This window comes from Bufo bufo, chromosome 7 (assembly GCF_905171765.1).
Source record: "Bufo bufo chromosome 7, aBufBuf1.1, whole genome shotgun sequence".
In the NCBI taxonomy this organism is placed as follows: Eukaryota; Metazoa; Chordata; class Amphibia; order Anura; family Bufonidae; genus Bufo; species Bufo bufo.
The window spans coordinates 200,885,006-200,908,134 of NC_053395.1; the positions used below are offsets into that span (position 1 = coordinate 200,885,006).

Genomic DNA, 23,129 nt, shown 5'->3' on the forward strand with positions numbered 1-23,129 from the left:
GGAGGCTGTGGTTGCTGCTGCACGCAATGTTGATGGTGAACAGATCAAAACACTGACAGAATCCATGGATGGCAGGCTTTTGAGTGTCCTTGCAAAGAAAGGTGGCTATATTGGTCACTGATTTGTTTTTGTTTTGTTTTTGAATGTCAGAAATGTATATTTGTGAATGTTGAGATGTTATATTGGTTTCACTGGTAAAAATAAATAATTGAAATGGGTATATATTTGTTTTTTGTTACGTTGCCTAATAATTATGCACAGTAATAGTCACCTGCACACACAGATATCCCCCTAAAATAGCTAAAACTAAAAACAAACTAAAAACTACTTCCAAAAATATTCAGCTTTGATATTAATGAGTTTTTTGGGTTCATTGAGAACATGGTTGTTGTTCAATAATAAAATTAATCCTCAAAAATACAACTTGCCTAATAATTCTGCACTCCCTGTATATGAGGAGGTAAGTTCTAGACTTGACAGCGGCGAATCAATGGATGTCGTATATATCTGGACTTCTCCAAAGCATTTGACACTGTACCACATAAAAGGTTAGTATATAAAATGAGAATGCTCGGACTGGGAGAAAACCTCTGTATGTGGGTAAGTAACTGGCTCAATGATAGAAAACAGGGGGTGGTTATTAACGGTACACGCTCAGATTGGGTCACTGTCACTAGTGGAGTACCTCAGGGGTCAGTATTGGGCCCTATTCTCTTCAATATATTTATTAATGATCTTGTAGAAGGCTTGCATAGTAAAGTATCAATTTTCGCAGATGATACTAAACTGTGTAAAGTAATTACATTATACTACAGAGGACAGTATACTGTATATATACTACAGAGGACAGTATACTGCTACAGAGGGATCTGGATAGATTAGAGGCTTGGGCAGATAAGTGACAGATGAGGTTTAACACTGACAAATGTAAGGTTATGCACATAGTAAGGAATAATGCAAGTCACCCGTACATACTAAATGATAAAACACTGGGTAACACTGACATGGAAAAGGATCTAGGAATTTTAATAAACAGCAAACTAAGCTGCAAAAAACAGTGTCAGGCAGCTGCTGCCAAGGCCAATAAGATAATGGGTGGCATCAGAAGGGGCATAGATGCCCGTGATGAGAACATAGTCCTACCACTTTACAAATCATTAGTCAGACCACACATGGAGTACTGTGTACAGTTCTGGGCTCCTGTGAACAAGGCAGACATAGCAGAGCTGGAGAGGGTCCAGAGGAGGGCAACTAAAGTAATAACTGGAATGGGGCAACTACAGTACCCTGAAAGATTATCAAAATTAGGGTTATTCACTTTAGAAAAAAGACGACTGAGGGGAGATCTAATTACGATGTATAAATATATCAGGGGTCAGTACAGAGATCTCTCCCATCATCTATTTATCCCCAGGACTGTGACTGTGACGAGGGGACATCCTCTGCGTCTGGAGGAAAGAAGGTTTGTACACAAACATAGAAAAGGATTCTTTACGGTAAGAGCAGTGAGACTATGGAACTCTCTGCCTGAGGAGGTGGTGATGGTGAGTACAATAAAGGAATTCAGGAGGGGCCTGGATGTATTTCTGGAGTGTAATAATATTACAGGCTATAGCTACTAGAGAGGGGTCGGTGATCCAGGGAGTTATCCGATTGCCTGATTGGAGTTGGGAAGGAATTTTTTATTCCCTTAGGCCGAATGCACACGGCCATGTTCCGCGGCCGAGAGCAGTCCGTGGTAACACGGCCTGGATTCCTGTTGAGAGCAGGAGCGCACGGCGTCATTGGTTGCTATGACGCCGTGCGCTTCATGCCGCCGCTGCACTACAGTAATACACTATACGAGTGTATTACTGTAGTGCTGCGGCGGCATGAAGCACATGGCGTCATAGCAACCAATGACGCCGTGCGCTCCTGCTCTCAACAGGAATCCAGGCCGTGTTACCACGGACCGCTCTCAGCCGCTGAACACGGCCGTGTGCATTCGGCCTTAAAGTGAGGAAAATTGGCTTCTACCTCACAGAGTTTTTTTTTTGCCTTCCTCTGGATCAACTTGCAGGATAACAGGCCGAACTGGATGGACAAATGTCTTTTTTCGGCCTTATGTACTATGTTACTATGTTACTAGATAGCTCAAAAAGAGACGGACTGGTGATTGTGCTGCTGCCAACCGCAAGTATAAACTTTGAGATACCAGCTGAAGAACTGGCAAAGAGCAGTGACTGGAGATGGCATGTCAGGTGCTCAGGACTATCAGGACTCCCAGCAGCAGATCTGTTTGCTTTCTTTATCTTAATGACGCTTTATTTCAGGCTGATTAGGGCCCAGGGAGAAGCAGGGAGGGTTACCTGGCTCAGGATCTGACCCACAGCTGCTCACACATCGAGTAAATACGCCTGGGCGGACATGTTACCTGTGAACTGCTTCCTTCTACCGTGTGGGGAAACAGTTTACTTACTAGTACGGGCTGAAATGCGGTCAGGGACTTGTGTAACCAGCGCAGGTTGCCGTTCAGGTTGTCACATGGTAATACGACCACTTTGTTCTTATTGGGGTCGGGTGAAATGCAGAGATCCTTCTGCTTAATTAATCTTAACCAGGTGAAGTTAAACTGCTGGTTCTGTGGGGGGAATAACAGGACATAACCATTAGCTTCCAAAATTATAAGAGAAGACACCAAATGGTCCCAAAATAAAATAGCTCCGTAAAGAGGATGTCCATCTCTGTGAGGCCTGGCCTCCCTTCACTGGACTTCTGGTCCACCTCTGTCAACCTCTGCATGGATGGGGTCACATGTGGCACTGCAGCCAATGACTGGCCTCAGCGGTGACGTGTGGCACATCATTGCTAGGTCAGCTGCCTCTTGTGGACACATCACCACTGAGGTCAGTCATTGGCTGGATCAGCACATGTGGAAATTGACAAATGGGGAGCGGGAGTCCAGTGAGGAGAGCTCCGAAACGGTGCAGCAGATATGGACTTTATGACCTAGATTAAAGTAGGAGCCAATGTGACATCATAGGTTAATCCCTTAAAGGGGCTGTGCCAAGTTTCAAAGTTATCCCCTCTCCTGTGGATAAGGGATAACTATTTGATCGGTGGTGGTCAACATGAATCTGGAGAATGGGGCTCCCATTCCCTCATCTGAATGGAGCATGAGCAATGCAATCTCTGTCTGTCCTATGGAGAATGAAAAGAGCATATGCGCACATGCTCGACTTGCTGCTCCATTCAGACCGGCAAAAGGGACGCCATTCTCAGGAACGGTGGGCGTCCCAGCAGTTAGATCTTCATATCCCCCACCATTAAAAGTGATAAGGCAATCCTCTAACTGAAAATGCACTTTTCCTGAAATGTCTGGCTCTACAGTAGAGTGGATGTATTCAGTCCCGCAAGCCACACAGCAGTAGTCATGCTATCGAACGTCTCCATGATGGAGGTCCCCATAACTTCAGACTGGATACTAGTGGGAAGAAGTGGTCTGAAACCAACTGCAAAGACTATTATTGATTACGGATATCAATGGATCAAAGGATAGGACGTGCCCCTACACCAGGGGTCAGCGACCTCCGACACTCCAGCTGTTCAGAAACTACAAATCCCAGAATTCTTTATTCACTTCTATGAGAATGAGAAGAGCAGACAAGCATGTTACATGCTGGGAGTTGTAGTTTCACAGCAGCAGGAGTGCCGCAGGTGGCTGATTCCTGCTCTACACAGTCTGATACTGGCCACACTGAATGGGTACACCCCACTGACAAGGGGAACGTAACGTCCTGTAATCCATTTACTCAAACATTTCGATAACGGATAATTGAGGAACAGCACAGTATCGAGTTGTAAGGATATATGGTCCAGAGTTTTTTTGGTGGGGAAATACCTGTATTTTCTAAAACAGAAATGCCATTTATAAAATGTATAATAATGTATTTTTCCCAATGTAGAGCAATACAGCCACGTAAAGCACTTACCTCCTTACTGGCATCACAAGACTCAGCAACGACAGTAGAATTTTGTAAAGACAGGCATTTTCCCAATGCAGGGTTTTTTATCTAAAAGAAAACATTGAAAGGTTAGTTATATTAGTCATATTAAAATTAAAGTGGAAATATCACATATTACAGTTGCATTCTTCCCCTATTGACTTGTTTTTGGTTTACCTGTTAAGACAGGAATTTTTTTTGTCTTATCTCCTTAAAGGGGTTTTAGGGACATCAGTATCAGATCGGTGGGGGGTTCAACACCAATCAGTTGTATTCGGCAGTCTCTGGTACTAGAAGCCATAGAGTGGATGGAGCCAGAAGCAGATGGCTACAATCGTTGTGTAGTGGCCGGGCTGGGGTACTGCAGCTCAGCTCCCATGGATAGTTTCCGCTAGTGGTAGGAGTGTAATGACCACGCCCCCGTTGCTCCTAGAGGCTCATTTGCATATACTAAAACATCATTTTTCTCAGCAATGCGGACACATATGAACATGGGACCAACACAGATGTCTTCAGCTGCCAAGTGCACATGTAACAGGTCAACCAGTGTCATAGGTAGAAAATACCCCAGATCAGATCCCCTTTAATTACTTATTTTTATTATACTCACTTATATAGCGCTGACATATTCCGCAGCGCTTTACAGACATTAGCATCAAGCTGTCCTCAATGGGTCTCGCAATCTGAGGTCCCTATCAGTAGTATGTCTTTGGAGTGTGGGATGAACCCGGAGTAACACACATGTTGTCCATGGTCGGATTCGAACCTAGGACCCCAGCGCTGCAAGGCACCAGTGCTAACCACTTTATATCGGCAATTAACTATTGGATTAATCCAATAGGAGACAGATGATTAAACTGCATTTGACAGGGACAAATACAGTATTTGCTAGGACTAAGCTTCAAAATTAGGGATAGCCAGATGCTGCTGGCAACTATGACATGTCAGCTTAAACAGTGGTGAAGTGGTTAAAAGAGAAAAATACTGCAAATATTTAGTCTGTTTATCTCCTGAACTGTACTCTAGTGCCCCCTAGTGATACTTGCTTACATTACAACAAGGCACACAATGATAATATCAGCATGCTTTTTTCATATAATTAAAGCAGAATCTCAATAAACTGACCATGTAAATGCTGGACTATTAACATGTTCAGAATATTAAACTAAAACCTAATATATTTAGTATAAATAGTATGATAATATAGAAGATGCACCTGAAGTTACTCTATTGCAACATGTTGAACTGTATCTCCCAAAGAAATATGCAGCATCAGATAGAGAGGTCCAGTCGGCATGTACCAGTTTTACTCTTGTTCTTCACTCGGACCCCTTTTCTACTGATTATTGGGGGTCTCAGTATTGACGTACTCAGTGTTGGGGAGCCCTCAAAGATTAAACATTAACACCTAACTTGGATAAATGGGTTTGGTTACACCAGGGATCAGCAACCAGATGCTGTGAAACTACAACTCCCAGCATGCAACAAGTTCAGCTGTTCTTCTAACTTCCATAGAAGTGAGTGGAGCATTCTGGGAGTTGTAGTTTCAGGACAGCTGGAGTGCGGAGGTTGCTGTTCCCTGTATTATACCATACGTTTTATGGGACCATAGATAGCTGCCACAAATCCTTATTCATATAGCAACATTGTTTATGGTGGGTACTTACCACTCCTTTAGCTCTGACCAGAGGGGCATCCAGATCTGGATAGACATTGTCTATGTACCATTTAAAGCTCTTGCACTGTAATCTCTTCCTCAGTTCCTTTTGCTCAGTCAGGTCACCAATGTTTGGAAGCTCTTGTAGAAGGTGGTAACCATGACCATAGAAAAGCTCCTTGTACTCATCCAGCCAGACTTCAGCAACACGAGCCAGATTCCTCTCTACAGTTTTCACCCGATCCTTAGGGAACGAGTAGGGGTTATCATTCCTAAAGATGTGGCCAACTCTGGAGCAAGGGATGATCTCAATTTCTCCACCACACATCCAAACCTAAAGTACAGGAGAAGCCAAATATACAATTAAAGGGGTTGTCCCATCTGGAGTCTGGACAACTCTTTTCCATACATCTTCAATAAGCCATTTGAATAGACACTGAGTAAAACCATGGGGCGATTTATTTAAAGGGCATCTGTCAGCAGATTTGTCCCTATGACACTGGCTGACTTGTTACATGTGCACTTGGCAGCTGAAGGCATCTGTGTTGGTCCCGTGTTCATATGTGGCCGCATTGCTGAGAAAAATTATGTTTTATTATATGCAAATGAGCCTCTAGGAGCAACGGGGGGGTTACCATTACACCTAGAGGCTCTGCTCTCTCTGCAATTGCAGCGTCCTCTCCACTTTGATTGACACGGCCAGGTGTGATGATGTTTTCACTGCCTGGTCTTATTACTCAAAGAGCAGAGGATGTGGCAGTTGCAGAGAGAGCAGAGCCTCTAGGTGTAATGGTAACGCCCCCGTTGCTCCTAGAGGCTCATTTGAATATATTAAAACCTCATTTTCTCAGCAATGCGGACACATATGAACATGGGACCAACACAGATGCCCTCAGCTGCCAAGCGCACATGTAACAGGTCAACCAGTGTCATAGGTACAAAACTGCTGACAGATGCCCTTTAAGGGTTTTACATAGCATAAAGGTGTTGTTAATAGTTGCAAATTATGGAGCGTGCCATAGTTGCACCATAATTTGCATCTCTTTGTGCTTTGCACCACTTTGCTAAGAGAGAAAGCAAGAAAAAGAGTGAGGCTTAGTGTGAGGGACAAAGCCTCCTCTGCCCGATGGATTTACTATGATGTGTGCCAGAAACTGGTGTCCTACAGAGGCAACAGTGGCAATCCTTGTAACCACTCTCTACTCTGGATGAGGATACAGAGCAGAGGACCCCTCTATTAACCTAGAATTATCTAATAGGGTTATGAAAAACAAGCGCTTTATTGTCACGGCAGCCTATATCACAAGCTATAAAACGGTAATACGGGCTAACAAAAATATTTCCTAATAAAAAATACCTTAAATGATATTTCCATGTTCTCTCCTCCCCAAACATCCAGGCCAGGGTCATATGTACCAAGTTCAAAGAAATATTTCTTGTCAATGGAAAATAATCCTCCAGCCATAACTGGACATCTGAAACAGTCAAGCAAAATGCAAAGATATTATATTATTAAATATAAATTTAGCAAATTAAGTCTTCAAACGTCAGTTCCATAGCTGCGATGCTTTACTATCATATTTTGACGGCAGATTTGGCTACTTGTTTATGGAGTCCCTTCCATGGTATGGAGCACTTTAAGTTCCCCTTTATGTTCAGGGTTATATTCTTGGGATATTGTTGCTTAGTGTCAGTATGATAAAAATGCTGAATTTAAAGCAACCTTCCAGTTCACCATAAAAATGTAACATAATATGGGGAATGTCTCATTAAAGGCTATAGGTAGCTTTGGGAGCAATTTTTTTTATTATTGCATTCTACTCATTTTGGGCTAAGAATCTGATTTTCAATTGGTCTTTATTAAAACTTTTCAACAGTTTTTCTTCTACAACTTTCAGTTTCAGTGCATTTGCAGACTAGCAGAAAATGTCAGGGAGCTGCTCTGACAGCTGGATCTGCGATTCAGAGATAAGAGCTACAGAATGAGCCATCAGAGCTGCTGGTGACGGATTCAATCTGAGGCAGAAAGCATGCTAGTCTGCAAGTGCACTTAAAGTGAAAACTGTATAAGACAAACTGTTAAATGTTTTTAATAAGGACCCAGTTAAAAAAATTTTTTTATCCCAATATGAATGCAATAATGAAAAATGTACCCTACGGTGTCCATGGCCTTTATAGGCTAAGGCTTCCACCTCTGGGACTGTCTCTATAGCCTCTCCTCAAAAGTAGACAAGTGCACTTTCTCAGCTATTTTTGAGGCTCCCATACCAGTGAATAACATGAGCAAAATTGCAATTTATACAAATGATTTTACACGTTTGTCAAGACATGTCATAAAACGTAATTCCAATCAAATTGTGCAAAAATTACAAAATCACTTTTTGTAGGTGGAAATGATTAAAACGAGAAGTGTTCACCTTAATGGGTCCATGTCTGTTATCTTATTTTTCTGGAGAACTTCTGTAGGGATGGTTTTCCAGCCAAAATTCATTGGCCATGTGAAAATCCCTCTCTGGAAGTTGTCCACAGTCATATAGCTAGATGGAAGAGAACAGTATTAACAATCAAAAACCATGAATGGGATATATTTATCAAAACGGATGTCAGCTATAAGAGCAGTTGCCCAAAAGGGCCTCTAAAAAACAAAAGATGCAACCTTATGTAACACCCCAGAGTTGTGTTACTAAACTCTTTTACCCCGCTACAATCTGTTAAGAACATTTACCTTGTCATCTTGTGTAATTTTATATCATATTCTCACAATTGTGTATTGTAAACCTTGTTAAATATATATTGCTGTAATTTTCATGTTCACCAGCAGGTGGCAGCAATGTTCTGGCAAGGACATAGCTACAGGTTAGCACATCTAAGCTGGAATAGTCCATTCCAGTTTAGCTCCCCCCTCTGTGAGTAGAGTGGGCTGCGCCCACATCCTGCCTCATGGGGAGGGAAGGAAGTTAGAGTAGTAGTGTAGCCCACCCCCTGCTAGAGGTAGGGTGTGCATGTTAGGAGCTCCCAGATATAGGGAATCAAGCCAGGATCTTGTCTCGGTTGAGACATTGATCATCATCCCCAGCCTGAGGCCTGCAGCCTCAGCTGGATGAAGCAAGCAGATAAACTCCAGAACTCCAGGAAGAAAGCATACCCTGTGAAGATAACTGAGTAGAGACCAGAGACCCCAGGAGAAGCCATATTCCTCCTCAGCTAGTCAGTCCCCATACAGCAGAAGATAGAAAGTGCATAAGCCAAATTCCTGCCACAGTTTAGAGCTACAAAGCAGACGTCTTTTCCTGCAAGCTCCAGGTACATGAGAGAGCAGAAGATAAATTCCTGCCCTCCCATTTCCAATACCTGCTGGGACCTAAGACTAAAGCTGTATCTTGCTTGGATGAAAGTTATCCTCCGTAAAGACAAGTTTGAACTTTAACAAAAGTCTGGATCTCAATTACTGCTGCAAATTCCTCTATTACTCCTACTAGCACTACACTTAATTTATTGCAAGTGAGCCAGGATCCAGGAGTCCAGCCGTACCCAGGTAGGAGACACCGTTGACACCATTACCACTACCATACAGAGACATTACACCACTCTGGCATTCCTAACCTGGTGCGTGAGTTACAACACCTTAAAGGGCCCTGTGACAGTACCCTGCGCATGCTGCAATTGGCGTCAAAAACTAAACTATAGACTATTATACCCATATCCTGACCCACTGCATAATTTGGCATCCGTGTAACCGTACCACGGTCCTGCTCATTGCACTTATTAGTTGCCATGTCCAAGTATCCTATCTCTGGGACCACCAGAAACCCTACAGTATCCACATGTAGAAGAAGAGATCATGCACGTACTGTATATGCCCCTCTCCACAGAAGTCTGTGGGAGATATGAAGACAGCAGAGCCAGGCACTCCCATTATCGTAAAAACAGAACCACAAACATGAGTGACCACATATACTATTTAGAAAAGTGAGTCTCTGTGGTATGTTTGCCCTTGGACATGGTACAATGTGTTCTATAGAGCAGCAGCTTGTTAAGTAGTCAGATTATTGTCATAAAACTATAATGTATACATTTTATTTTTTTCAATGCCTAAAATAACATAACATTATATTTAAAAAATTTAAAAATTTACACAATTTCACTTGGGTTTGCTATACCCACGTGCAGCAGAACATTACCTCATGTCCTTATCGTTAATTACTTCAATCACTGGGCAAGCTACTTTCCTTCTGTTTACCCGAACTTGTTCCAGGAGAGGCTCCAGCCATCCAACATTGCACTCAACGTGTGAGTCTAAGAACGTCAATACGTCCCCTAAAAGATAAAGGTAGCACTTTACTACATAGTGAATGACTTACAGGATAGCTTCACACAAGATTGTGCGTCATGTACTCTAGAGCATATGTCCAGCTTTTATGGTTCTAATGCATCTAAAATAAAAAATAATGCAACTTTACGATTGTAAAATTTGCTACCATATTGTGTTTACAGCTCCTAGACTGGCCTATAAGTTTCCATGGTAACAGACTACAAACATACCCTGTGTAGTCTGATCCTGCAGTCACGCTTCCAATTAACAGTTCCTGAACATATAGTACAGTATGAATGGGGCCACAGCGCATGGAGTACGGGCAGGAGCGCACATTGCTTCTCCTGCCTGTGCCTCCCCAAATGCTGGCATAGCATATCAGTACCCTGTAACCATGTACTATACCAGGATTAGCTAAGCGGGCTCCTGCCTGTGCCTGCTTCACTAAACTGAAAGTCCTGTACTCCATGCGCTGTGGCCCCATTCATAAACTGTAGAGCCCGTACTCCGTACAGTCAGCGGTGTACAGAAAAGTGAAATTTAAGCGCACAGGATAAGATGCGCTTTAGAGGGGGGGGGGTATCTTTATTAAAAATTAAAGATAAATTAATAAAGTATATTACAAAAAGTATTTTTAGGGCATTAGGGACATTTTACTAAAAATTGTATTAAAAGTTTAGTTACTCTTTAATCAACAACATTTGCAAAGTTGCCATTTTGTATTTTCAATGCATTAGAGTAGCACAAAATTGGTTGCAAAAGTGGTCATAGCATTTCTTAAAGAGCCACAATGCTGTGTTAACATGGCAATAATACATAAATTCAGCTCTGCTACATATGATTCAGATCTGCTACATAGCGTATAATTCATCTCTGCTACACATACATCATATAATATGAAACTGTTAATGATATGAGGTGGTTAATACTATAAAATAGTTTCTCAAAATAGCCTAGAAATTCTTCTACTGTTCATCTACTATAGAAATCCATCACACGACCCTGACAGTCCTTGACATACTGCACTAGCCTTTTAGTCAAGTGTATTGTACAAGGAGTTTCCAGGCAAGGGAAACCTCTATCAATTATCTAATGTAATGCAAAGCACTGGTAAAGAATGCACTTACACTACTTTCACATCCCCTGCTGACCTCCAGTAGATGCTAGCTGACGCCTACACCGGGCAAGTCTACCTGAGGCAATGGGGAATTAATAGAGGGAGAAAACTCCATCCAATCCTTTGTTGGCCAGAGCAGAGAGGGTCTCTCACTCTAGGAGGACCTGACATGTCCATGCATTACGCAGTCCATGGATTTCAATGCAAACCGTGTAATGCCTCAGTTCTCCTGTGGTGATGCAGATTACAACTGATCACTGGTGGTTACAGCACTGGGAGACTGTTACACTGGACGGTTTTCTACTCCATACATACAGTATAAACCCTACCAAAATAGAAAGGAGGTTAGTACCTGTTGCAATATTGGCTCCAGCAAGCCTAGCTCGAATTAACCCGTGTCTTTCCTTGAGATGAAGTATCTGAACCTTGGGGTATTTCTTCAAGAAATCATCTAACTTGTCTTTGAGGTAGGCTACAGAGATGAAAAAAGATGAAGGACAATAATGAATAAAATCAGCCAATGAGGAGGGTGTAAGTTCTGTATTGTGTCTCTTTGTGCTGTACTTTTATAAGAGAGGTTTTTGCGCAAAATATCTTCATGAAGAAACTTTTCTTAACCACCTCAGCCCCGCTAGCTTAAACACCCTTAATGACCAGGCCACTTTTTACACTTCTGACCTACACTACTTTCACCGTTTATTGCTCGGTCATGCAACTTACCACCCAAATGAATTTTACCTCCTTTTCTTCTCACTAATAGAGCTTTCATTTGGTGGTATTTCATTGCTGCTGACATTTTTAATTTTTTTGTTATTAATCGAAATTTACAGATTTTTTGGCAAAAAAATGACATTTTTCACTTTCAGTTGTAAATTTTTTTTAAAAAAACGACATCCATATATAAATTTTTCTCTAAATTTATTGTTCTACATGTCTTTGATAAAAAAAAAATATGTTTGGGTAAAAAAAAAATGGTTTGGGTAAAAGCTATAGCGTTTACAAACTATGGTACAAAAATGTGAATTTCCGCTTTTTGAAGCAGCTCTGACTTTCTGAGCACCTGTCATGTTTCCTGAGGTTCTACAATGCCCAGACAGTAGAAAAAACCCACAAATGACCCCATTTCGGAAAGTAGACACCCTAAGGTATTCGCTTATGGGCATAGTGAGTTCATAGAACTTTTTATTTTTTGTCACAAGTTAGCGGAAAATTATGATTTTTTTTTTTTATACATTTTGATTTCAAACTACTTCCCACACATTAGGGCCCCTAAATTGCCAGGGCAGTATAACTACCCCACAAGTGACCCCATTTTGGAAAGAAGACACCCTAAGGTATTTCGTGATGGGCATAGTGAGTTGATGAAAGTTTTTATTTTTTGTCACAAGTTAGCGGAAAATTATGATTTTTTTTTTCTTTTTTTCTTACAAAGTCTCATATTCCACTAACTTGGAGTGCTGGGCTCCTTCACAGGGGGCGTGGTGGGCTCCTTAACTGTAAGTAACCACACCTTGGGCACCTTACTTGGCTAATTTACATATCTCTAAAATCATTTTTTTAATTAAATAAAACCACACAGAGCTATGGGACAGATATATTGAGAACATGCTAGCCGAGATCTATCCGTGCATGTCCACAGCTCTATAGGGTAAAACTAGGTGACAGATTCCCTTTAAAGTGAGAGGGCTTCACGGTATATAAGAGTTGTGGTGTCTGAGACTCTTCAGCAGACCTCACTCCAAGATCTGACATTGTAAAACACTGACCTTTTGTGCTGAAGTCATCTACCAGAATAATCTCTTTGATGAGATGAGCTGGAGATCGGTTGAGGACACTGAAAACAGAGCGGATGAGGGTGGACCACACCTCGTCCACAAAACACATGATGATACTGGTGTTGGGAAGATCATCGTGGACCAGCTGATCTGAGCACCTGGAAGGAAAATGTGGAAACACCATCATTTCTACTTACATTCTTTAATAAATACTTCAGACATATTTATGTATGGATTATTGTATTGGTATATATTAGTGTTGGGCGAGCATGCTCTGTCGAACACAAATTTTACTCAAGCATCGCGATGCTCAGCACATCGCGGTGTACTCTGAATGCATTCCGCTTCTGTATTTCCATTCAAAGATAGAACATGTCCTATTAGGGTCTATTCACATGTCCATAGTGCATTGCAGATCTGCAAATTGCGGATCCGCAATACACCCGGCCGGCACACCCATAGAAATGCCTATTCTTGTCCGCAATTGCGGACAAGAATAGGACATGTTCTATTTTTTTCCGGAGCTGCGGACCGGAAGATCGGTGGAGTGCTCTAGAAATGCGGATGCGGACAGCACACAGTGTGCTGTCCGCATCCATTCCTGTCCCATAGAAAATTAATGGGTCCGCACCCGTTCTGTAAATTGCGGAACGGATGCGGACCCATTATTACGGACGTGTGAATGGAGCCTTATTATCCGCATGACGGACAAGGATAGTACTGTTCTATTAGGGGCCAGATGTTCCGTAAAAAACGGAATGCACACGGATGTCATCTGTTATTTTTGCGGATCCGTTTTTTGCAGACTGCAAAACACTGAAAAAGCCATACGGTCGTGTGCAATAGGCCTTAGTCAGGAAGAGCTGTGCTGAAGAAGGCACAGATAGTGTAGGGAGTCAAGAAGTAATATTTTATTGAAAAAACTTTCTCTTTCACACTTGCGTTGTCCGGATCCGGCGTGTACTCCACTTGCCGGAATTACACTTCGGATCCGGAAAAACGCAAATGTACTGAAAGCATTTGAAGACGGAACCGTCTTCAAATTGCTTTCAGTGTTACTATGGCAGCCAGGACGCTATTAAAGTCCTGGTTGCCATAGTAGGAGCGGGGGAGCGGTATACTTACCGTCCGTGCGGCTCCCTGTTCAAGACGCAGGCCCGGATGCCTCCCGCCCTGCACCTGGAACTTCGCAAGCACCATCAGCTAGCACATCCACTTCTGTGTCCCAGCGCAGCGTACAGATGTCTATATCCCAGGCCTTTGAACGATAGTGCAAATACCCAACCACCCACCCATAGACCATAGCACTAGATGCGCACCTTTCCAAATTGCTGGCGCTGGAAATGTTGCCATTTAGGCTTGTGGACACTGAGGCTTTCCGCAGCCTGATGGCGGTGGCCGTCCCGTGTTACTCTGTCCCCAGTCGCCAATATTTTTCATGGTGTGCAGTCCCAGCCTTACACCAGCATTTGTCCCGTAACATCACTCCTGCCCTGACCAACGCAGTTATTGGGAAGGTCCACTTAACGACTGACACATAGACAAGTGTAGTAATAGAGTAATGAGCGAGCACTCATACACTTGGCAACCAAATTGACATGTGCAGAAAATATTTATTATATCCCCATAAAATACAAGTAATAAAATTTATAAGAACAATGTAGCAATAATATACAACATTACAGTCACATATATTGTGGTAGATATGATCGACACTATATTCATATGACTCAATAGTGTCGATAAATTCAATAATATATATCACACCAAGAAACTTCAAGTATATGCTGTTATTTGGGAAGAGGGGGTATTATCTTCTAGCGCTCTATCCCAATTTGGGAAACTGAATGTCACTAAAAATGTTGTAGGTGTATTCACTGGGAGCGCAATATGTTCATAAAGTGTCCACAGGAATCCTGATAATGTGAAAAGTCTCTTATAGCTGATCCTTTTAAGCTCGATATAAGCTTTGGATTGGAGAAAACTTTAAATCGATGTTTAGCTTACCGTCTAGCGTCTGCTGTCTCCCTATTGCTTCAATGGAGCTTTAAATATTTGCCGGCTTATTCAGTCGCTCCATACAGCAAGCTGGTTTAAATTTCGCAGGAGTTCCAAAGATCGCGGGAGTTGCCACTCTGTTCCGCAATTTCCTTTGGTGCAGCTTTCGACGATAAGAATAGTTAATCCTTTACTGTAGAGATTTTCTTCTGTATGGCCATACAGTATTATCGGAGGCTTTTCAATGCAGGTACATCACTTGTTTCACCATACGCGTTACGGGTAGATTCACTCTCCCTTCCTCAGTGGTCAAGTGTCTGCCTGCTCTGCCTCCATTTTTATCCATTCCTTTGATTGCTTCCCAAATCTCGGACACCTGTTGTTCATGCTACTCCCAGTTTGCAAGGGAATCCTCCCACATAATCAAGGGATAATTCTATACAGCCTTGATTTAAAAAAAAAAAAAAAAAAAAAATTTTGGAACTCCTGCGAAATTTAAACCAGCTTGCTGTATGGAGCGACTGAATAAGCCGGCAAATATTTAAAGCTCCATTGAAGCAATAGGGAGACAGCAGACGCTAGACGGTAAGCCAAACATCGATTTAAAGTTTTCTCCAATCCAAAGCTCATATCGAGCTTAAAAGGATATGCTATAAGAGACTTTTCACATTATCAGGATTCCTGTGGACACTTTATGAACATATTGCGCTCCCAGTGAATACACCTACAACATTTTTAGTGACATTCAGTTTCCCAAATTGGGATAGAGCGCTAGAAGATAATACCCCCTCTTCCCAAATAACAGCATATACTTGAAGTTTCTTGGTGTGATATATATTATTGAATTTATCGACACTATTGAGTCATATGAATATAGTGTTGATCATATCTACCACAATATGTGACTGTAATGTTGTATATTATTGCTACATTGTTCTTATAAATTTTATTACTTGTATTTTATGGGGATTTAATAAATATTTTCTGCACATGTCAATTTGGTTGCCAAGTGTATGAGTGCTCGCTCATTACTCTATTACTACATTTGCCTTTAAGAGAGGGTGGGGTGATTCCCTCTATATGAGCTTGCAGCACCATACCTTAACTACTTGCTAGTGAGCCACCACAACCTACCACATAGACAAGTGCTTTTGGCCAGAGACGCTACATTTCCCTGACGGCACACTGGGTGAATGTTGTGGAGGCCGAGAGCGAGTCGTACTCTGGGATTGCACAGGTGCTACCGACTCCAAGGATTGCGGGCCCTACTTCCATCAGGGTTTCCGCCACCACATACTTTGGTGGCTGCAACCCACCCTTCTCCTCCTCAGCCTCCTCCTCCACTTCCACCATTGAATTATCATCTTGCAGCACCAGTCAGCCATCAGTCAGTAGCTGGAAGCAGTGTAGCACTGCCTAGGTGACAAACAGCACACCGCCGCAGAGCTGTGGCAGGGGATAAGGGACCAGACTGAGCTGTGGCTCTCGCCACTCAACCTACAACCAGGCATAGTTGTGTCTGATAATGGCCGTATCTTGGTGGCGGCTTTGGAGCTCGGCAAGCTCACACACATCCCATGCCTAGCTCACGTGTTCAACCTAGGGGTTCAGCGGTTTCTCAAAATCTACCCCTACGCTACTAGTGAAGGTGCTCCGGGTGTGTGCCCATTTCCGCAAGTCATCGACAGCTTCCGCCGGTCTGGCAACGCTTCAGCAGCGCTTTTAATTGCCAGTTCACCGACTGTTGTGCGACGTGAGCACGCACTGGAACACCACGTTCCACATGTTGGCCAGGCTTTGTGAGCAGCAAAGGGCAGTAGTGGAATACCAGCTGCAACATGGTCGTCGCCTTTCCAGTCAGCTTCCGCTCTTCACAAGCGAAATGTGGGCATTGATATCTGACCTCTGCGAGGTTTTACGCAGCTTTGAGGAATCAACACAGATGGTGAGCGGCGATAACGCTATTATCAGTGTAACATCCCACTTCTGTGTCTACTCAAATGCTCGCTACTCACAATGAAGGCGGACGCTTTGCATGTTGAAGAGGTGGAAATGGGGGAAGACAGTACACAGGGTGATAGCCAGACCACCCTCCGTTCGTCTTCTCAGCGCAAATTGGATGAGGAGGAGGAGGAGGAGCAGGAGATGGATGCCTCCGCTACAGAGGGTAGTACCCATGGAGGTTTTATTCCATCTGTTCAGCATGGATGGGTAGAAGAGGAGGAAGAGGATGAGGAGATTGAGAGTCATCCTGATGAGGACAGCAAAGTCTTTCCTGTTGAGACTCTGGCACACATGGCTGACTTTATGTTAGGCTGCCTTTCCTGTGACCCTCGCGTTGTACGCATTTTGGCCAACACCGATTACTGGTTGTTCACCCTTCTCGACCCCCGCTACAAAGAGAACTTCTCATCTCTCATTCCTGTGGTGGAGAGGACGAGTAAAATGGTGCAATACCAGAAGATCCTTGTGGAAAAATTGCTCCAAACATTTCCAGCTGACAACGCTGGATGCAGAGTACATAGTTCATTGGCCAACCGAGGAGGGGAGAGGAGGGGAACACACAGCAGTTCCAACAGAGGCAGGGCAACACTCTCAACCTGATGCGTGGCCTAGTGTCACAAGGAGGGAAAAATTTGGGAAGATGGTGAAGGAGTACGTAGCAGACCATTTCAGCGTCCTCAGTGATCCCTCTGTGCCTTACAACTATTGAGTGTTCAAGTTGGACACATGGCACGAACTGGCGCTCTACGCCTTGGAGGTGCTGGCCTGCCCGGCCGCCAGCATTTTGTCAGAGCGGGTATTTAGTGCTGCTGGGGGCATAATATCTGATAAGCGCATCCGCCTGTCAACTGAAAATGGTTAAAAATGAACAAGACCTGGATTGCCCCTGACTTCTTTACTCCACCAGAGGAAAGCGGCTGAACATAAAGGCACTCTAAATGTGGCTTTTATGGTGTATTGAATACACTGTATATCCATGCACCCCTTCCACCACTGAAAAGGGTATATGGTTCAATCTCCCTTTTCTCGTCCTCCTCCTCCATCATATCAACATGCTTATTAGGCTGCCCTCGCTCCTAATGTTTTAGAGGGTCAGCTCAGCAGCGGGCCCTCACCCATAATGTTTTAGAGGGTCACCAGCAGGCCCTCAACCATAATGTTTTAGAGGGTCAGCTCATCAGCAGACCCTTACCCCTAAAATTTTAGATGGTCAGCTCGGCAGCAGGCCCTCGCCTATAATGTTTTTAAGGGGTCAACAGGAGGCCCTCACCCATAATGTTTTTGAGGGCCACTAGCAGGTCCTCACCCATAATGTTTTAGAGGGTCACCAGCAGGCCCTTGCTCCTAATGTTTTTGAGGGTCACCAGCAGGCCATCAATCATAATTTTTCAAGGGTGTGTATGATGCCCTCCTTTATGTGTAATAAAGGGTGTATTGGAGTGCCGATTCCTTGTAATTTTTGGCAGCCCTTTCACTTAGTGCATAGACTTTATGATTGTAGGAGTCCCACTACCTGAACAATTGTATCACAATGGGAATGAGGCCCTCCTTTATATGATATACAGGTTGTATCGGAGTGCCTCTTCCTTGTAATTTTTGGCAGCACTTGCGCTATAAATACATATATCCTAACAATTTTTCCTCTAAAACCGATTTTATCTTCGGTTTTGTGCCTATTATTGCCAGTCTGTAAAAGTGTCGTTCTACTCGGACGACATCGTTCCCAGCAGCGACCTGGGAGTCCAAGATGCATCCAGACATCCTCCCCATGCTGTTCCCGAACCATTTCAGTGGTGTTTCCATCAATTTCTGACCTTTTCCTGTGAACCAGACACCCTCCCTTCTTCAGAGCAGGGGGTGCCTGGTTTAATGCTCGGGTTCTCCCATTGACTTCCATTGTGCTCAGGTGCTTGGTAGAGCACCCGAACATCCTGAGGTGTTCTACTTGAGCACCCGAGCACTTTGGTGCTCGACCAACACTAGTATATATGACATAGGGGTATCCAAAAGGTGGGCAGCACTGTCCTCTCTAATGTATCTATCTACTGTACTATCATTCTACGCACAATGGGATTCAAAGTTCAGGAACTGTCCAAGACTTTAAATGTTACATTGATTTAAGAATTTCCAGAGTGAACCAATACGTGTTTCTATGACCTATATTACCCTACCATCTATGACATATTAGCACACCTTGCGATTCTCTGTTTTGCAAGTAGGCCAGCAGCCATAACAAATAGGAGAGGCCAGGGACAGTGTACTTACTGGACTGTTCCCACACCTCACATAGACTTTCGTGTGCAGCCAGCACTCTCCTATTTATCAAAGATGTCTTGTATGGCAGAATGGGACAAAGGCCCACATTTCGTAAAAGACTGAGTTCCAGGGGTGACATATATAGCATATGGTACAATTATACCTAGTGGTGTAACTAGAAATGACTGGGACCCAAAGCAAATTTTTGAATGCCCCCCGAAACTTCTTTGGAACCCAAGTTGGCTCTCACAGCCGCCCGGTCCGTTTCCTACAATGTCAATGTATATAATGACAATAAAAGTTTTTAGTCCTTATCCTGGGTGGGCCCCTTTTAAGTTCGGGCCCCAAAGCAACTACTTTCCCTGCTTCCCTTATAGCTACGACCCAGGTTATACCATAAATGTCTATGGTCAAAATACCCACTAACGACCGAGGAAACTAGACCCCTTTTGGGCCTGACATGATTTACCAATACTTGACTATAGCATTTTTCATTTGATAGGGGATCCGAATGATTTTTTCACCAACTTTCACAATTTCTACATGTATTTTAAATAAAACTACTGTTTCCCCCCACACGTCAAAAATATACAAATAGGGAAAAACTGTCTCGCTACAAAATTGATCCTAGAGTTTGTTGGGGTCGAGTGCCTACAGTATATGACAGCCACTGACTCCCCAAGGAGTCGCCCCAGCCCTGTGCTTTAAGTCCCTGTGAGAAAAACCCAGTAGAAATGTTTTTCATTATCATTCCCGGGCCGAGGGGTACAGAATTAAGATATGGCTGGCCAAACGGCCTCAAAGTGTGGAAGGGTGCACTGGCAATATTCCCACTAATAGCAGCAATATCATTATAAGCCTCAAACGAGCACCTTGCTGACTAACTACAATGCACGGCCTTGCAAATTTTGGACCTTCTAATATTCTTTGGATAAAGCAGCTTTTTTTCTAGCTGTAACTGTCTCAGTGGGGATGGTTCTTTGGGACTCAGGCCTAGTCCTGAGGAGCAAGCACATATAGAACCTCTGTCTTCCTCAGTTAGCATTAGACTTTCTGTGACTAGGGGTGGAGCCACGTCCATCTCCTAGCAACCTATAGCGGCCGAGTTAAGGTTGTTAACCCTGACCTATCCATACAATACTACTGAGTAGTCAAATCCAACAAATCAGAACATTTCAATTAAACAAATAATAGTATAACAATTAACCTTTTGCAGTTACTCTGTTCTAGCATATTGCATTATGTTTACAAGGAACAATATGTTATATTCAACTTTGCACCTCTATAAATATAAAACAAGGCGGGTGTACTAGGGCAGATTAAGGGTTGGTTCCGGTGCAGGGGGCAACCACCTTCAGGGTGCTTCCCTGTGTTGAGGGGATAGTCAGTGTCCTTGTAGGGAAAGTTCTTTTTTACCTGCTTTCCTTACCACCCCTACCATTGTACAGGGAGTGCAGAATTATTAGGCAAGTTGTATTTTTGAGGATTAATTTTATTATTGAACAACAACCATGTTCTCAATGAACCCAAAAAACTCATTAATATCAAAGCTGAATATTTTTGGAAGTAGTTTTTAGTTTGTTTTTAGTTTTAGCTATTTTAGGGGGATATCTGTGTGTGCAGGTGACTATTACTGTGCATAATTATTAGGCAACTTAACAAAAAACAAATATATACCCATTTCAATTATTTATTTTTACCAGTGAAACCAATATAACATCTCAACATTCACAAATATACATTTCTGACATTCAAAAACAAAACAAAAACAAATCAGTGACCAATATAGCCACCTTTCTTTGCAAGGACACTCAAAAGCCTGCCATCCATGGATTCTGTCAGTGTTTTGATCTGTTCACCATCAACATTGCGTGCAGCAGCAACCACAGCCTCCCAGACACTGTTCAGAGAGGTGTACTGTTTTCCATGCTTGTAAATCTCACATTTGATGATGGACCACAGGTTCTCAATGGGGTTCAGATCAGGTGAACAAGGAGGCCATGTCATTAGATTTTCTTCTTTTATACCCTTTCTTGCCAGCCACGCTGTGGAGTACTTGGACGCGTGTGATGGAGCATTGTCCTGCATGAAAATCATGTTTTTCTTGAAGGATGCAGACTTCTTCCTGTACCACTGCTTGAAGAAGGTGTCTTCCAGAAACTGGCAGTAGGACTGGGAGTTGAGCTTGACTCCATCCTCAACCCGAAAAGGCCCCACAAGCTCATCTTTGATGATACCAGCCCAAACCAGTACTCCACCTCCACCTTGCTGGCGTCTGAGTCGGATTGGAGCTCTCTGCCCTTTACCAATCCATCCATCTGGTCCATCAAGACTCACTCTCATTTCATCAGTCCATAAAACCTTAGAAAAATCAGTCTTGAGATATTTCCTGGCCCAGTCTTGACGTTTCAGCTTGTGTGTCTTGTTCAGTGGTGGTCGTCTTTCAGCCTTTCTTACCTTGGCCATGTCTCTGAGTATTGCACACCTTGTGCTTTTGGGCACTCCAGTGATGTTGCAGCTCTGAAATATGGCCAAACTGGTGGCAAGTGGCATCTTGGCAGCTGCACGCTTGACTTTTCTCAGTTCATAGGCAGTTATTTTGCACCTTCGTTTTTCCAAACGCTTCTTGCGACCCTGTTGACTATTTTGAATGAAACGCTTGATTGTTCGATGATCACGCTTCAGAAGCTTTGCAATTTTAAGAGTGCTGCATCCCTCTGCAAGATATCTCACTATTTTTGACTTTTCTGAGCCTGTCAAGTCCTTCTTTTGACCCATTTTGCCAAAGGAAAGGAAGTTGCCTAATAATTATGCACACCTGATATAGGGTGTTGATGTCATTAGACCACACCCCTTCTCATTACAGAGATGCACATCACCTAATATGCTTAATTGGTAGTAGGCTTTCGAGCCTATACAGCTTGGAGCAAGACAACATGCATAAAGAGGATGATGTGGTCAAAATACTCATTTGCCTAATAATTCTGTACAGGGTGTATTCCTCAAGGAATTATTTCTTATATATCTATTTTTGTTGATGGGGTGCTTTGTACTTCCCACATTGCTGGAGGTTTTATCGTATATTTATTAAAGGTTACGTTTTAGAGTTTCATGCCTTCTTCATGCTCTGGTTTACTCTGTAGCATGACTCTTGTCATCCAATTGTAACATTACGTATGTTTTACAATATATTGTCACCCTTACCACACTCTTCAACTATATCCTTGTCCTGAGGATGAAAGACACCGCCACCGCCAGCCAGGTACATAATCACCTGATGCTCCTAAGTATTAATTAATGCTCGGAGCATCAGACAGTTATGCACCTGGCCAAAGGGCTAGTGGGACCCCCTGGGCATTGGTTCACAGGGAAATTTCCCTGTACGGTCTATGACCAGTCTTCTCCATTCCCTCCTGAAGAGGACCCCCTGTACGACGTTCTTATGCCATACTATAGCATATATGCTGGGGTTGTCTGTATGAAGCAACCCCTTTAAGGTATAAAAAATACAAAAAATGCGCCAGGTATTAAAAATACTGTATATAGTGAGCAAAGCTGCTCTTCAGGTACCAGTAACTACAGGGACTCCTATAACTGTACAACCCGATAGCTGCCCTGTATTAGTCTTATATATACAGCGGGTGTTTCCTTGCACAAGGTGGGATTGCATGTGTCACTTCACCCCGGTCACTGTAACATCATGCACACAGGTGATAAGGCTGAAGCGTGGCTCTGGTATCTGCACTGACACATCTGCGTCGGTACGTGACGCAGTCACAGGGCTGCACTGAGTCACACTGGGAAATACTGCTATAATTAGCTGGATGAGAGTAATGAGAGGAATCTGTGTGCAACAATAGATTAGACCAAGCAACAATATCAGATATACTGTATGCCAGAGCAGATATTATAAGCTGGTATAACCTGCTATTTCTCTATAGTTTTACATAGGACTGCATGTCAATCTGAAGGATTATCCTTATTCACTGGGCTATTATGGTGCTTAGTAGAAGAAAATACACCTCAT

The 23,129-nt window shown here is 43.0% G+C and overlaps 1 protein-coding gene across 1 annotated transcript in view; it reads right to left on the bottom strand.

The window, feature by feature from the left end:
• GALNT5 (polypeptide N-acetylgalactosaminyltransferase 5) overlaps positions 1-23,129 on the bottom strand; it is a 41,507-nt gene that overhangs the window by 4,838 nt on the left and 13,540 nt on the right. Inside the window, exons 2-9 of the mRNA XM_040440889.1 lie at positions 12,836-13,002; positions 11,422-11,541; positions 9,822-9,957; positions 8,058-8,177; positions 6,998-7,115; positions 5,651-5,974; positions 3,972-4,052; positions 2,459-2,620 (exon numbers count right to left, since the gene is read on the bottom strand). Coding sequence (XP_040296823.1) covers positions 2,459-2,620; positions 3,972-4,052; positions 5,651-5,974; positions 6,998-7,115; positions 8,058-8,177; positions 9,822-9,957; positions 11,422-11,541; positions 12,836-13,002 — 1,228 coding nt within the window. The remainder of the gene's footprint in view (positions 1-2,458; positions 2,621-3,971; positions 4,053-5,650; positions 5,975-6,997; positions 7,116-8,057; positions 8,178-9,821; positions 9,958-11,421; positions 11,542-12,835; positions 13,003-23,129) is intronic.